Source organism: Tachyglossus aculeatus, chromosome 13 (assembly GCF_015852505.1).
Source record: "Tachyglossus aculeatus isolate mTacAcu1 chromosome 13, mTacAcu1.pri, whole genome shotgun sequence".
NCBI classification, from domain to species: Eukaryota; Metazoa; Chordata; class Mammalia; order Monotremata; family Tachyglossidae; genus Tachyglossus; species Tachyglossus aculeatus.
The window spans coordinates 15,932,237-15,949,921 of NC_052078.1; the positions used below are offsets into that span (position 1 = coordinate 15,932,237).

The 17,685-nt window shown below is 41.3% G+C and overlaps 1 protein-coding gene across 1 annotated transcript in view; it reads left to right on the plus strand.

Moving 5' to 3' along the window:
- Positions 1–6,620: 6,620 nt before the first annotated feature.
- KIF5B (kinesin family member 5B) overlaps positions 6,621–17,685 on the plus strand; it is a 51,532-nt gene continuing 40,467 nt past the window's right edge. The window contains exon 1 of the mRNA XM_038755438.1: positions 6,621–6,841. Within this exon, the coding sequence (XP_038611366.1) occupies positions 6,716–6,841 (126 nt within the window). The 5' untranslated portion in view covers positions 6,621–6,715. The remainder of the gene's footprint in view (positions 6,842–17,685) is intronic.

The window sequence follows — 17,685 nt, forward strand, 5'->3', positions numbered from 1 at the left end:
GATGATGATGATGGAAAATGTCACTGCTACAGCTTGCTCATAGAAGTAAGCTCCTATGAGAAGTTGTGTGGTAATATTTGTACAAGTATAATAATAATAATTATGGTATTTGTTGAGCACTTAGTATGTGCCAGGTGCTGTACTAAGCCCTGGGGTGGATACAAGCAAATCAGGTTAGACACAACCCCCTGTCCCACATGGGGCTCACGGTTTCAATCCCCGTTTAACAGATGAGGTAACTGAGGTACAGAGAGGTGAAGTGACTTGCCCAAGGCCACACAGCAGGCAAGTGGCAGAGCCGGGATTAGAACCCAAAGTATCCATCTGTGGCACAATTTTAGGAACTTACATGACTAATGAAATCAAATGCAGTACAAAATAAATGGGAGGTTCTTTTCTTTTTTTTTTTGCCTTTCCGAGGTTCATTTGGAAGAGGACTTTAAGGGAATTATATCTCATTTTAAAACTGTCTCAGGCAACTATCTCCATTTGTGGCACAATTTTAGGAACTTACATGACTAATGAAATCAAACGCAGTACAAAATAAATGGTACGTTCTTTTCTTTTTGCCTTTCCAAGGTTCATTTGGAAGAGGGCTTAAAGGGAATTATATCTCACTTTAAAACTGTCTCAGGCAACTATCTTTACTAAAGAGCAAAAGGGCTCTTACTAATTGTATATTCAAACTGCCTTAGGAGATGATTCTCAATGACTGACAAGAACAGCACTGAGAGATTGTTTCTTTCAACATATTAGTGAAAACTGTGCTTTTAAAGAGTTATCTCAGATGTCCAGGTCTTGGTCTAACCAAAGCAAAACTTAACCTGACACTCTAATGTAGAACCAAGACTGGTCAATTAAAGAATGCCGCTGGAAGATGTAAAGAGGAAAAACATTATGATGGTGTTTTCAATCAGTTCACCTCCTCCAGGAGGCCTTCCCAGACTGAGCCCCTTCTTTCCTCTCCCCCTCGTCCCCCTCTCCATCCCCCCGTCTTACCTCCTTCCCTTCCCCACAGCACCTGTATATATGTATATATGGTTGTACATATTTATTACTCTATTTATTTATTTATTTATTTATTTTACTTGTACATTTCTATCCTACTTATTTTATTTTGTTGGTATGTTTGGTTCTGTTCTCTGTCTCCCCCTTTTAGACTGTGAGCCCACTGTTGGGTAGGGACTGTCTCTATGTGATGCCAATTTGTACTTCCCAAGCGCTTAGTACAGTGCTCTGCACATAGTAAGCGCTCAATAAATACGATTGATTGATTGATTGTATTTATTAAGCACTTAACTGTGGGCAGAGAGTTGTACTAAGCGCTTGGGAGAGAACAATATAATGGAGTTGGGAGACACATTCCTTGTCCACAGCAAGTTTACAGTCTAGAGGGGGAGACAGACACTAATATAAAAAATAAATAAATACAGTACAGATAACTGTGGGGCTGAGGATGGGGTGAATCTAAGTGTTCTGAAGTGACACTACGTTATTCAATCACAAGATACAGTATTGAAGAGACCGTTAAGATTTTTGAGTAGACTAATGATCTGAAGTATATAATGAAAATGATTAGTTGCTCAAATAAAGAGTGTAGAGGAGATTATTCTGGTCAATTATTTTACTTCATTGTCTTCTGCCCCAGCTTTTGAATTTGTTCTTTGGAAGGTTTTCTGTCCATTAGTTTTAACAGAAAATAAGTTTCTTTAAATAAGACACATACATAAAGACTGAAGAGAGACATTTTGGTATCAAGGAAAAAGTTGCCACTTCACTGACAGGGAAGGTAAAAACTGGGGAAGCCCAGACTGTAGGTTGGGCTGCAGGGACTGTCAAATCAGGTTATAATCCAATTTAAGGGACGTTCAGAGATAAGTAAAAAGGGAATAGGTAGTGTATTAGTTTACCTTAGTTTATTAGTTTATACTACACTAAGTGGATCTTAGGGTGGGGGTACCAAACAGTGCTTGGCACATAGTAAGCGCTTAACAAATACCATCATTATTATTATTATTACTAGTACCAGTACTTACTATAAAAGCTCTTTTAAACAGTACTGAAAATGGAAGCAGCTGTCCAAGGTGAACTCATTGATGATATAATCACACATAAATAATCGTCCTCGATGCGAAGTATACAGTACAGTAATTAAATTGTGGGTATAATGGTGAGTTATACTTTTAAGATTTTTCAAGTGCCTTATTGGCTAGAGCCAAAAAAGATTCTTGAATTTGGGACTTTTTAAAGCTGCCAACATGTAACCCTTCTTCTATATTTTATTGCAGAATGACTATTACTCATTATTTGTCATTCTTGAGAATAAAGTTCGGAGAATACTTCTCCTTTCAAAATGATTTAAAATATATAAATCATGACAGTGGATTTTTCAAGTCAAAATGGATTTCATAGGTACTGCAGGCCGATTAGCTTTCCTTTTTTTTCAAAACTATCCCATCCCCACAGCACTTGTATATATTTGTACAGATTTATTACTCTATTTTACTTGTACATATTTACTATTCTATTTGTTAATGTGCATATAGCTTTAATTCTATTTGTTCTGATGATTTTGACACCTGTCTACATGTTTTGTTTTGTTGTCTGTCTCCCCCTTCTAGACTGTGAGCCCGTTGTTGGGTAGGGACCGTCTCTATATGTTGCCGACTTGTACTTCCCAAGTGCTTAGCACAGTGCTCTGCACACAGTAAGCTCTCAATAAATACGATTGAATGAATGAATGAATGAATGAATGAATCCTATCACTTCTGCCTTTTTATATTTATGGACCACTTTATTTTAGATTATTACAATTTCCCTAAATGGAAGGTCCAACGGAAATCAGAAACTGGATTTCTTGACCTTTTTAAATCCACCAATTTTGGATTTACGCTAGTTGAAAATGAGCTTCATACACATCAGAGTCTCATTTTTAAGAGTACCTAAAAGCATTTTTTGAGTGCTAAGAGGATGTAGTGACGTAGCAGTTAAAAAGAAAAAGACTTCAAATATTTTTAACTCCCTCATTTATCCAAGTTCAATACTCCAATGATATATTTACACTCTCATATCTTAATGGCTCTTCAAAATGCCTCTTTTCAAAGATGGGTGTATGTGTGTGTGTGTGTGTGTGTGTGTGTATACAAATCTTGGATACAGAAAATATCTAAATAATTACTTACACTATTTGTGAAGTTGGAACTTAGAGGTGGGCACTTACCCTGATTAAAGCAATACGCACTCCTGCAAAAGTTTTAACTAGAACAGGCTTGTAAATGATATATTTACACTCTCATACCTTAATGGCTCTTCAAAATGCCTCTTTTCAAAGATGATGATGTGTGTGTGTGTGTGTGTGTGTATGTACACATCTTGGATACAGAAAATATCTAAATTACTTACAGTATTTGTGAAGTTGGAACTTAGAGGTGAGGCACTTACCCTGATTAAAGCAATACGCACTCCTGCAAAAGTTTTAACTAGAACAGGCTTGTTACAACACGACTATGACTGAGACGGCAGAAACGCTGCCTCCCTCATGTACAAAAAAGATCTGCTTGTTCAATACTTTCTATAATAAACCTAACTACTGTAGTGGTAATAAAGGCAGCATAGCGATAGCTAAACTATTGACAGCTCACCAATGAGCCTCAAAGGAAGGCTACTATTTTGCTACGCTTTCCTAAAAAGCCTTCTATGCAACTCCAGATCTTTTTGAGTAAAAGAACTGGGTAGAACTGAGAAGAAATCCAGTCATGACACACGACGGCCCAGCCCTAAGGTTCGTCATTATTAATGTATATTTTGAGGAGGCGCCTAGGTTATTTGTCAGAAAAGCTTGATGTACCAGTACTTTGGCCATGACCCTATTAGGAATGACAACTCTTGTCATTGCCTTCCTTTGATTTTTCAATCTTTTGGTTCAATCTGAATCTTTTGATCTGAAGGTCAGAGCAATTATACTAGCAAGACGGAAAAGATGCAGCAATTTTGACTATCCCATTCAAATTCCTTGCATGTGCCAAAAAAAATCCCCCCACAACAGACCATTAGGACAAATACGGTCCTGTTTCCTAGACATTCGAGACCATTGAGGGCTCACTGACTGTGTAAATGTAGAAAAGGAGACTGTTCTTATTCTTACCTTGGATAGCTTGTGGAGGTATGGGATTGTAGAGGAGAAAATTCCTATACCCTCCCTAATCTCTTGCTTTACTTGTTCTATATGCGCATCCTACACTATGGCTGAGGGCCTGGATGATGGTGGATGCCTTTTAATGGTGAAAGGTTGAAGATTTCCTAGACGAAGGTGACCACACAGTCTGGTGAGATCCTGGTTTTGGGTGTTTTTTTTGTCCTTCCAGCCCACAGGCCTTTGACTTGTGGTGGGCACGTTGGGAGTCGTTGTGGTGAGTACTCCTCTCGTTCATCGGCAACAGTGGCCATTGCCATCACCCCCCCCAAAAAAACCACGTCGATTAACTGAAGCAAATTAATTTCCTCTGACCCCTCTCGAGGGGAAGCACTAATAATAATATAATAATAATAATTGGCATTTGTTAAGCACTTACTATGTGCAAAGCACTGTTCTAAGCGCTGGGGAGGATTCAGGGTGATCAGGTTGTCCCACGTGGGGCTCACAGTCTTAATCCCATTTTACAGATGAGGTAACTGAGGCTCAGAGAAGTTAAGACTGTGTTAATAATAATAATAATAATTGGCATTTGTTAAGCGCTTAGTATGTGCAAAGCACTGTTCTAAGCGCTGGGGAGGATGCAGGGTGATCAGGTTGTCCCACGGGGGGCTCACAGTCTTAATCCCATTTGAAGGATGAGGTAACTGAGGCTCAGAGAAGTTAAGACTGTGTTAATAATAATAATAATAATAATAATAATAATTGGCATTTGTTAAGTGCTTACTATGTGCAAAGCACTGTTCTAAGTGCTGGGGAGGATGCAGGGTGATCAGGTTGTCCCACGGGGGGCTCACAGTCTTAATCCCATTTTACAGATGAGGTAACTGACTGCATTAATAATAATAATAATAATAATTGGCATTTGTTAAGCGCTTACTATGTGCAAAGCACTGTTCTAAGCGCTGGGGAGGATACAGGGTGATCAGGTTGTCCCACGGGGGGCTCACAGTCTTAATCCCATTTTACAGATGAGGTAACTGAGGCCCAGAGAAGTTAAGACTATGTGAAGAAGTTAAGGCTAGACTGTGAGCCCACTGTTGGGTAGGGACTGTCTCTATACGTTGCCAACTTGGACTTCCCAAGCGCTCAGTACAGTGCTCCGCACACAGTAAGCGCTCAATAAATACGATTGATTGATCAGACATGTGGCGGAGTCGGGAGGCCTAGAGTCTTCTAACCCCTGGCGGGCAGGGCAGCAACCATATCTTTGGCGTCTACTGCATGTTTCCAATCGATTATTACTCTATTTATTTATCTTACTTGTACCTATCTATTCTATTTATTTCATTTTGTTAGTATGTTTGGTTTTGTTCTCTGTCTCCCCCTTCTAGACTGTGAGCCCGCTGTTGGGTAGGGACCGTCTCTACATGTTGCCAACTTGGACGTCCCAAGCGCTCAGTACAGCGCTCGGCACACAGCAAGCGCTCAATAAATACGATTGATCGATTGATTGATCAGACATGTGGCGGGGTCGGGGGGCCTAGAGTCTTCTAACCCCCGGCGGGCAGGGCAGCGGCCATATCTCTGGTGTCTACTGCATGTTTCCAATCGATTATTACTCTATTTATTTATCTTAAATAAACAGTAAGCGCTCAATAAATACGATCGATGATGATGATCTTACTTGTACCTATCGATTCTATTTATTTTATTTGGTTAGTATGTTTGGTTTAGTTGTCTGCCTCCCCCTTCTAGACTGTGAGCCCGCTGTTGGGTAGGGACTGTCTCTAGATGTTGCCAACTTGGACTTCCCAAGCGCTCAGTACAGTGCTCCGCACACAGTAAGCGCTCAATAAATACGATTGATTGATCAGACATGTGGCGGAGTCAGGGGGCCTATTGTCTTCTAACCCCCGGTGGGCAGGGCAGTGGCCATATCTCTGGCGTCTACTGCATGTTTTCAAATTGATTATTACTCTATTTATTTATCTTACTTGTACCTATCTATTCTATTTATTTTATTTTGTTAGTATGTTTGGTTTAGTTGTCTGCCTCCCCCTTCTAGACTGTGAGCCCGCTGTTGGGTAGGGACTGTCTCTCTATGTTGCCAACTTGGATGTCCCAAGCGCTCAGTACAGCGCTCCGCACACAGTAACTGTTCAATAAATACGATTAATTGATTGATTGATTAATTGATTAGGAAAGGGCGGCCAACAAACACGACGAGGCGTGAGGCGGCCGCTCTCCTCAGGCGCGAGGGGCCGCTTCGAACGCCAGCGCGCATGCGCCCTGGGCCCTCATCCTCCCCCCCGCGCGCCCCCGGCCCGCCCCCGCGCCTGCGCAGTGGGGCCGGGCCCGGCCCGAGCCGTTGTTCCGCGAGGAGGGTGGAGACGGGCCCGGCGGTCGTGAGGAAGACGGTGGGGATCGAGCGTGGCTGCCATGTTGGATTGGAAGTGAGCGGGGCCGGGGCCGGGGGTTTGGGCCGCGGTCGCCGCCCGCCCGCCCGCCCTTGCCCCGGGGGGATCCGGTCCGCTCCGGCGAGGCCTGCCGGGCCGAGGGGAGTAGGCCCCGGCGGCGAAGATGGCGGACCCGGCCGAGTGCAACATCAAAGTCATGTGTCGCTTCAGGCCCCTCAACGAGTCTGAGGTGACCCGCGGCGACAAGTACGTCGCCAAGTTCCAGGGCGAAGACACCGTCATCATCGCGGTGAGTCGAACCCCTCCCTCGGCTTCGTGACTACGTTGGGACTTCTCCCCCTCGCCCCCCTCCATCCCCCCTTCTTACCTCCTTCCCTTCTCCACAGCACCTGTATATATGTTTGTACACATTTATCACTCTATTTTACTTGTACATATCTATTCTATTTTCCATCCCCCCTTCTTACCTCCTTCCCTTCTCCACAGCACCTGTATATATGTTTGTACACATTTATCACTCTTTATTTTACTTGTACCTATCTATCCTATTTATTTTATTTTGTTAGTATGTTTGGTTTGGTTCTCTGTCTCCCCCTTTTAGACTGTGAGCCCACTGTTGGGTGGGGACTGTCTCTCTATGTTGCCAATTTGTACTTCCCAAGCGCTTAGTGCAGTGCTCTGCGCATAGTAAGCGCTCAATAAATACGATTGATGGTGATTTATTTATTTATTTATTTTGGCTTCGTGACTACGTTGGGACTTCTCCCCCTCGCCCCCCTCCGTCCCCCCTTCTTACCTCCTTCCCTTCTCCACAGCACCTGTATATATGTTTGTACACATTTATCACTCTATTTATTTTACTTGTACATATCTATTCTATTTTCCATCCCCCCTTCTTACCTCCTTCCCTTCTCCACAGCACCTGTATATATGTTTGTACACATTTATCACTCTTTATTTTACTTGTACCTATCTATTCTATTTATTTCATTTTGTTAGTATGTTTGGTTTGGTTCTCTGTCTCCCCCTTTTAGACTGTGAGCCCACTGTTGGGTAGGGACCGTCTCTCTATGTTGCCAATTTGTACTTCCCAAGCGCTTAGTGCAGTGCTCTGCGCATAGTAAGCGCTCAATAAATACGATTGATGGTGATTTATTTATTTATTTATTTTGGCTTCGTGACTACGTTGGGACTTCTCCCCCTCGCCCCCCTCCATCCCCCCTTCTTACCTCCTTCCCTTCTCCACAGCACCTGTATATATGTTTGTACACATTTATCACTCTTTATTTTACTTGTACGTATCTATTCTATTTATTTTATTTTGTTAGTATGTTTGGTTTGGTTCTCTGTCTCCCCCTTTTAGACTGTGAGCCCACTGTTGGGTAGGGACCGTCTCTATATGTTGCCAATTTGTACTTCCCAAGCGCTTAGTACAGTGCTCTGCACATAGTGAGCGCTCAGTAAATACGATTGATGATGATTTATTTATTTATTTATTTTACATTTATCTATGTATTTATTTATTTTACTTGTACAGATCTGTTCTGTTTATTTCATTTTGTTAGTATGTTTGGTTTGGTTCTCTGTCTCCCCCTTTTAGACTGTGAGCCCACTGTTGGGTAGGGACTGTCTCTCTATGTTGCCAATTTGTACTTCCCAAGCGCTTAGTCCAGTGCTCTGCACATAGGAAGCGCTCAATAAATACGATTGATGATGATGATGTTGGGTAGGGACTGTCTCTGTATGTTGCCAATTTGTACTTCTCAAGCGCTCAGTACAGTGCTCTGCACATAGGAAGCGCTCAATAAATACGATTGATGATGATGATGATGACTTCCCAAGCGCTCAGTCCAGTGCTCCGCACACAGTAAGCGCTCAATAAATACAATTGATTGATCAGTCATGTGGCGGAGTCGGGGGGCCTAGAGTCTTCTAACCCCTGGCAGGCAGGGCAGCGACCATATCTTTGGCGTCTACTGCGTGTTTCCAAGCGATTATTACTCTATTTATTTATCTTAAATAAACAGTAAGCGCTCAATAAATACGATTGATGATGATAATGATGATCTTACTTGTACCTATCGATTCTATTTATTTTATTTTGTTAGTATGTTTGGTTTTGTTCCCTGCCCCCCCCCCCTTCTAGACTGTGAGCCCGCTGTTGGGTAGGGACTGTCTCTCTATGTTGCCAACTTGGACTTCCCAAGCGCTCAGTACAGTGCTCTGCACACAGTAAGCGCTCAATAAATGCGATTGATTGATCAGACGTGTGGCAGAGTCGGGGGGCCTATTCTATTTATTTTATTTTGTTAGTATGTTTGGTTTGGTTCTCTGTCTTCCCCTTTTAGACTGTGAGCCCACTGTTGGGTAGGGACGGTTTCTATATGTTGCCAATTTGTACTTCCCAAGCGCTTAGTACAGTGCTCTGCACATAGGAAGCGCTCAATAAATACGATTGATGATGATGACTTCCCAAGCGCTTAGTACAGTGCTCTGCACACAGTAAGCGCTCAATATATACAATTGATTGATCAGACATGTGGCGGAGTAAGGGGGCCTAGAGTCTTCTAACCCCTGGCGGGCAGGGCAGCGACCATATCTTTGGCGTCTACTGCATGTTTCCAAGCGATTATTACTCTATTTAAAGTACTTAATCGTGGTGATATTTGTTAATCAATCAATCGTGTTTATTGAGCGCTTGGGAAGGACAAGTTGGCAACATAGAGAGACAGTCCCTACCCACCGGTGGGCTCACAGTCTAAAAGGGGGAGGTAAGCGCTTACTATGTGCAAAACACTGTTCTTAGCGCTGGGGGGGGGGATATACAGGGTGATCAATCAATCGTATTTATTGAGCGCTTACTGTGTGCAGAGCACTTGGGAAGTCCAAGTTGGCAACATATAGAGACAGTCCCTACCCAAAAGTGGGCTCACAGTCTAAAAGGGGGAGATAAGCGCTTACTATGTGCAAAGCACTGTTCTAAGCGCTGGGGGGATACAGGGTGATCAATCAGTCGTATTTATTGTGCGCTTACTGTGTGCAGAGCACTTGGGAACGACAAGTTGGCAACATATAGAGACAGTCCCTACCCAGCAGTGGGCTCGCAGTCTAAAAGGAGGAGATAAGCGCTTACTATGTGCAAAGCACTGTTCTAAGCTCTGGGGGGGATACAAGGTGATCAATCAATCAATCGTATTTGTTGAGCGCTTACTGTGTGCAGAGCACTGTATTAAGCGCTTGGGAAGTACAAGTTGGCAACATATAGAGACGGTCCCTACCCAGTAGTGGGCTCACAGTCTAGAAGGGGGAGACAGAGAACAAAACCAAACATACTAACAAAATAAAATAAGTAGAATAGATATGTACAAGTAAAATAAATATATAAATAGACTAATAAATATGTACAGACATATATACATATATACAGGTGCTGTGGGGAAGGGAAGGAGGTAAGATGGGGGGGATGGAGAGGGTGATGGCGAGGTGATTAGGTTGTCCCACTTGGGGCTCACAGTCTTCATCCCCATTTGACAGATGAGGTAACTGAGGCACAGAGAAGTTAAGTGGCTTGCCCAAGGTCACACAGCTGACAAGTGGCGGAGCCGGGATTCGAACCCAGGACCTCTGACTCCCAAGCCCGCGCTCTTTCCACTGAGCCACGCTGCTCTGGGGTCCTGCCCGCCCCGACCACCGCCGTGGGGCCGGGATCAATCAATCGTATTTATTGAGCACTTACTTTGTGCAGAGCACTGTACTAAGCGCTTGGGAAGTACAAGTTGGCAACACATAGAGACGGTCCCTACCCAACAGTGGGCTCACAGTCTAGATGGGCGTTGGGGACCTTCCCCCCCGCCCCCCCCCCCCCTCCGTCAACTTTTAGAGACTTCCAGCCGGAGGCCCGGTCCTCCTTGCTTTTCCCTATTTGGAATGATTTCTTTCATGCCGCCTTTCCGCCCACTTTCAGTCATTCATTCAATCGTATTTATTGAGCGCTTACAGTGTGCAGAGCACTGTACTAAGCGCTTGGGAAGTACAAGTTGGCAACATAACCCCGCCTCAAAGAAAATAATAATAATAATAATGGCATTTATTAAGCGCTTACTATGTGCAAAGCACTGTTCTAAGCGCTGGGGAGGTTCCAAGGTGATCAGGTTGGCCCACGGGGGGCTCACTGCCTCAATCCCCATCTTCCAGATGAGGTAGCTGAGGCCCAGAGAAGTTAAGTGACTTGCCCAGAGTCACCCAGCTGACAGTTGGCGGATGAGGTAGCTGAGGCACAGAGAAGTTAAGTGACTCCCCCAAAGTCACCCAGCTGGCAGTTGGCGGAGCCGGGATTTGAACCCATGACCTCTGACTCCAAAGCCCGGGTTCTTTCCACTGAGCCACGCTGCTTCTCCAACCAACGAATTCAGCCCCCCCCCCCCCCTTTTTTTTTTAAAGTATCCCCTTTTAAAAGAGCCGTCACTTGCTTTCCGGATTTGGTAGCCTGCCTTTCCTCCTCCACATCCCCCACGCCCTACCTCCTTCCCCTCCCCATAGCACTTGTAAATCTATTTGTACAGATTTATTACTCTATTTATTTTACTTGTACATATTTACTGTTCTATTTATCATGTTCATGATGTGCATGTAGCTTTAATTCTATTTATTCTGATGATTTTGACACCCGTCTACATGTTTTGTCTCGTTGTCTAGACTGTGAGCCCGTTATTGGGTAGGGACAGTCTCTGTGTTGCCAACTTGTACTTCCCAAGCGCTTAGTACAGTGCTGTGCACACAGTAAGCGCTCAATAAATACGATTGAATGAATGAATGATGAAATGATTGGATCGAAAGGAAGCCTTGGACCCAGTTGCTGAAACGTATCAATCGACCCATCAGTAGTATTTATTGAGCACTCATTATGTGCAGAGCACTGTAGTAAGCGCTTGGGAGAGGACAGTACAGCAGAATTCACGCTCCCTGACCGTAACAAGTTTACAGTCTAGAGTCTTCTTATAAATTATTGGTCAGGGAAACAATGAAGTCTTTAATGAAGAAGCGTGGCTCAGTGGAAAGAGCCCGGGCTTTGGAGTCAGAGGTCATGGGTTCGAATCCCGTCTCTGCCAACTGTCAGCTGTGTGACTTTGGGCAAGTCACTTAACTTCTCTGTGCCTGTTACCTTATCTGCAAAATGGAGATTAAAACTGTGAGCCCCCCCCCCCGTGGGACAACCTGATCACCTTGTATCCCCCCCAGCGCTTAGAACAGTGCTTTTCACATAGTAAATGCTTAACAAATGCCATCATTATTATTATTGTTATTTAAATGTGCATTTAAGAAAGCCCAACCAGTGCAGAGCTTTGTTTTCAATAGCAGTACTTGGCTAAAAGGAAAACATTTGAGTAGAGCAGGCAGATCGTTTATCCAGATTGCTTATTTTCATAATTTTCTATTGTTTTTATTAATCTATTTCAGTGATCACTCCCTGCAGCCGAAGTCTGCCTGCCCTTATAGAAATAGAATTGCTGTGGTAAAAATCTCAGCAGTGATGTTTTGATGCCAATTTGCAGCATAATGTCACCATTGGTGAGCAGTGTTGAATGGGCTAGAAGTTGATTGAAGACTAATTCTTGGTGCAGGGCTGGCCTTTTTATTTCTGAAAATTATTACTGCAGTTTCCAGGGTATATAATATAAAGATCCTAGTTCTTTAGGGGGATGGGGAGTTGAATGTACTTTTTGACCACTATTAGACTGAAAGGGTTTTTGATCTTGGCTAAGTATTTTATGTAGACTTTAACTTGAGGCCTGTTTTTTTTTTAAAAAAAACTCCAATGGCATTAGCTATTTTTAGGAAAGTTTAATTTGGAAATGGGGTTGGGTCGTAGTAGATGAAGCAGTGAAAGAGAAATTTGAAATGCAATACTGTAATACTTCACTTTTATTCTTGGTCATCCTAAATTCAGTGCAAGAAATTGAGTGACATATCCCATGTACTAGTTCAGGTATGGTCTCTGTCTCTCTTGTAAAAAAAAAAAAAAAGAAAAGCCTCAAGTTAGCAAAGAGCCAACAGTTGTTTTGTTAAATGAGTTAATGGTAGTCCGATTCTTTTGACATCAACATCCAAAACTCTTCCCTACAAATATCACTGTAGAGAGTAAGTGAATGAGTTTGGAGACTGACATGGAGTTGGTACATTTGCAGGGTCTCTTAGGAAGGTTGCCTTGCCTGTTGTGTGCCCTGTTCAATCTTTAAAATAAATCCTCCTCATTCTTGCAGGGTTGTTTTTTTTTCAATTACCACTTAAGGGATAATGAGAGTTGAGTAATGAGATGTCAAATTATCATTTGAATAATAAACCTCTCAAACCCTATAAAATGGCCTGTTTAGGAAATGTTACCTTTTTATGCAGAAATTTTGAATTATTCTGGTCTTGGGTAAAATATAGTAAATTAGTTGGTAAAATATAGGGAACAGTTTAGTGTGGTTTGAAGAAAACATGCAAATTTTACATATTAAGTGATTTGAAGACCTAGATATCAGTTCTTGAATGTGAGGCTCTTCTGAGATCCTGTTGACTTAATCTCTCCCGTCTCCATTGTTTATATACTAGTCTATTGATTTTTGTTTTAAGGGATTTCTCCTCCACTGGCCTTTGCTCTCTCTGGTTTGAGTGGGTTGACTTTATTGAATTCATTTTAACTATTTCAATATAAAGAATGAAAGCAAAGTGTACTATATTGTGTCTAGGTACAGCACCATATTTCAGTCTTATTCTTGGTCATCCTAACTTCAGTTTAGCAAAATGAATGACATGCCATTTATTAGTTCAGGTATGGTCTTGGTCTTTGGCAACCAAATTAAGTATTTATTTTATATGTGAATGTAAATGGTGTATTTAAAATGAAATTTTAAAGTACTCTAAAGCTAAATTTAGTTGCTTAACCAGTCACACACATTACGGTTTGCTAAGGTAAAGCAACACTATTATCATGAAAGAGTTGAATTATAAGTAGATGCTAAGTACTGATGTCATTCGTTTTTTAGTAAATCCATTCTTCTGCAGAAGTTTTCCAGTATACCTAGTGAAGATCTTTCCCACTCTTCTCCATAAATTCTGCATTGTGATGGAACACAACTAATTAATTGAACACAATTAACACAACTATTCAGTAATTATAAACTTTTTGATTTCTACGATTTATTTTGCTCTGATTTTTTTTATCAACTTCCCTATTTGAGTTTTAGAGAAATTTCTAACCAGTCTTTTTGAAGAAATGTCATCTTGTTGATCATTTTTTTTTTCATCAGGAAATGGTTTGTTTTTTTTTTTTGAGAAGAAAGCTGTATATATTGTAATATAGATGGTAAGCCAGACAAGATGTAGAGTCATAGGGAGGGAACTTGCTTAAAACAGCAGAAAGGAAAGGCTTGGCCCAGTAAGAAAAAGGAGTAGGAAAAAGCGTTTCCTACTTGTTCCTGCAGCATTAAAGGTGGAGCAGGCTAGCTGGCATCAGTTTTAGTACCTTTACTAATCAGCATTCCTTTTATGGTCAATGACCTCATGTAGAAAGACTGCCAAGAAGGAGGTACAGTCTGATGTAGTTCGTTGAAATTAAGAGGTGCCTAAAACTTATTCAGCCATCTAGCCCATCCTTGTCAGAGGAAAACAAAGTAGCATCAACTGTAAAATGTTTGATTTACATTTACTTGCTACTGGCTAAAACTGAAAAGGCAGAGGAAGGACATCTGAAGAAGAATGGAACAGTTGAATGTACAGCTACAGATAATAATCATCATCATCATCAATCGTATTTATTGAGCGCTTACTGTGTGCAGAGCACTGTACTAAGCGCTTGGGAAGGACAAGTTGGCAACATATAGAGACAGTCCCTACTCAACAGTGGGCTCACAGTCTAAAAGGGGGAGACAGAGAACAAAACCAAACATACTAACAAAATAAAATACATAGAATAGATATGTACAAGTAAAATAAATAGAGTAATAAATATGTACAAACATATATACATATATACAGGTGCTGTGGGGAAGGGAAGGAGGTAAGATGACTATTTTGGACCACGATACAAAGAAATGTCGGGCAGAAGGAGTATTTAGAGAGGTAAAACAGGGTTTAGATTTTACCAGTGTAGCAGGCCTAACCAAAGAAAATCTAACATAGGATACTCCCATGTGATCTGAACAGATGCTCTCTATTCAGAATTCCAGAGGGAGGCGGGTCCCAGCCGGTACAGCCTGTGTAATGTGATTTCTTTTCTAATACCAAATTTGGTGAGTAGTGTAATCTGTGCAGGCATATGAGTAAGAATCTATTACCACCTGTATCCTAAGGTACAGTGGCAATCCGTATAATTAACTTTTACCTGATTTTTTGTCTTTCCCTTGAGTCCTAGACATTTGGATTCATCTTGCAATTATGGGTGTGAAGTGCAAATCTGATAATACTTTTTTTTTTTTTAATTGTGAGTTTCTCTAATTGGAGGCAATGGGCCATAATTGCACACAATAATGTTCTTTTTGGCTGGTGGTCTTCAAAAGTATGTTCGATTTGCAGAGACCAGAATAGACTGTGAGCCCGCTGTTCGGTAGGGACTGTCTCTATATGTTGCCAACTTGTACTTCCCAAGCACTTAGTACAGTGCTCTGCACACAGTAAGCGCTCAATAAATACAATTGAATGAATAACATATCAGTTATGTTACTCAAAATTTTATCTTTGGTGGCAACATTTTACATCATGCATATTATCTGATCATAAAAACATACTATTGTGAATTTTTGCTCTGTGCTACAGAAGATTATGTAAACAGAAGTAACAGTAAAGTTCAGTTTGTTTTTTAAAAAAAGGGGGGTGGGGGAGTCTAGAGTAGGTGCTACAAATGCCTTTATTATCTTTCTAATTATGAAATGCACTGACTCTTTTAGCTATATGCGTGCTTTCCATTTGTATTAAAGCTTATTCTATTTCAAGCAGTTCGGCTCAGTAATTCTTGGGAAAGCTTCAAGAGTGACATTCATTCTTTTTCTCATCCTGGAATAGCTTTTTCTACTTCAGTTATTTTTGAATCTCTATTATTTTAAAAATGGGCATCTGTAGAAAAATTCCCTATACACAAACTGCTGTGTCAGTAATGATAATTATGGTATTTAAGTGCAAGCACTGTGCCAAGCCCTGGGAGTGATACAAGATAACCATATTGGACACAGTCTAAGGGGAGGCGGGATCAGGTATCCTATCGCCATTTTAAAGTTGAGGAAATTGAGGCACAGAGAAGTTAAATGACTTGCCCAGGGTCCCACAGCTGGGGTTAGATATCAGGTCTGTTGACTCCCAGTCCTGTGCTCTTTGCACTAGGCCAAACTTAACACCTTACACCTCCCTGTGCTACCATGGAGAAAAAGTCCAGTACTTTTAGCAAAAGTAGCTATAAGAGCTCTAGAAAAGAGGTGCTGTTGGATCATTGTTTTTTGACCCCCTGATCACTTGCAAGAGCCCCTAATTTAAAAATTGCTTTTGCAGAGAAATAGTAGATCAATTTCTCTCTTTGTTGTTAAGGAAATTTGAGAAAGCAGTTCCTGGAGACCCATGTCCTCTTTAGAAATTTGTATTTCTGGGTTGACCCTGCACCGGAAGTTTTAAGAGCTAAGGATTTTATTTCTATAAAAGTACTTTAATACCTTTTGAACTACTGTCCTTCTTAAAGAGGTCATTTCATCACCTGATGCACTATGCAATACACCCTTTATCATGTTAAAGAACAAGCTGTGAATGACGATTCAAAATACATTATCTTTGGAAGAGCAAAATAGTTTTTGGGGTTTTGGGGGTTTTTTTTAGAAAATTTGGCTTTTTGGGCAGATGCTCCTTCATCTTAAAATATTTTCTCTGCACACACAAAAAATTGTAAAGTTTCCCTAGTTCTAATAACCCTAAGTTTCAAAAAAAAGGACACTTTGGAACTCTAAAACTACTACTGAGTGTAGTACCATACTGGATAGAGTAAACCCTGTTGATTGAGAATTTTCACCCATCCCTTGAGGAGGTAGAAAGCTGATTTGAAGCCTAGATTTCCTCATATTTAAGCTGGTGTGCATTTTAGTTACTAAAAAATCTTTTTGAGACTTGAGGGCTTTAGCCAGTCAGTCATATTTATTGAGCACTTACTGTGTGCAGAGCACTGTTCTAAGTGCTTGGGAGAGTACAGCGTAACAGACACATTCCCTGCCCACAACAAGCTAGTCTTTGATTATTTGAGAATATTTCCATTTAATATGTGGACAAATTGAGGAATAGCCGTTAAATTGGTATGTGTAAGACGAGTAAAAGTCTGTTTTAATATCTTTTAACTGAGTAAGCAAACAGTTCTAACAGATATAACTTCAGTATATAGCTATATAAGCAGTGTTGCCATTTGCTGTGACCTTGGGCAAGTCACTTCCCTTCTCTTCCTCAGTTACCTCACCTGTAAAATGGGGATTAAGACTATGGGCCCCAAATGGGCCATGGATTGTGTCCATCCTGATTAATTTGTATCAACTCCAGTGCTTAGTACAGTGCCTGGCACATAGTAAACACTTAATAAATACCATAAAAAATGATGTGAGCACATAGACACACCTATCTGCATACACACACATACTGAGGGAGAAACAATTGATAAGAAGCCAGGAGTACACTACCCAAGAGGAGTAGCAGAAAGTGATAGAGCGAACAGGGAAATCAGGGTAAGTCAGAAGCATGTCAATTACCAAAAATGGGCAAAAAAATAAGTATTTCTGCCACTCGTCAGGAGACAACTTGCAGTGCAGTGGCTTTAGTATTCTAAATTTTGTAGAATACATAATAATGATTCCTACAAAATATTGGCTAGCACCTTTGATTTTCATATATATTTCAGGTTCTCTTTGTCCCATTTGCCCCAACACCTGAGGCTTGGAAAGCTCCCCATCAAAGGCTTCTTGGCCACATCAGCCCTCACTTGCCTGTCACTGCCACCTACCTACCCCATCTTCTATCCATTAGGTGAAGCTTGCATTCAAGTTTCTAAAACATTGTGGGAGATTTTATTTTAAAATTCTAGCCATTCAAACATTAAAAAGTTTATGTCTGTAAAATCGAGATCACACTTCT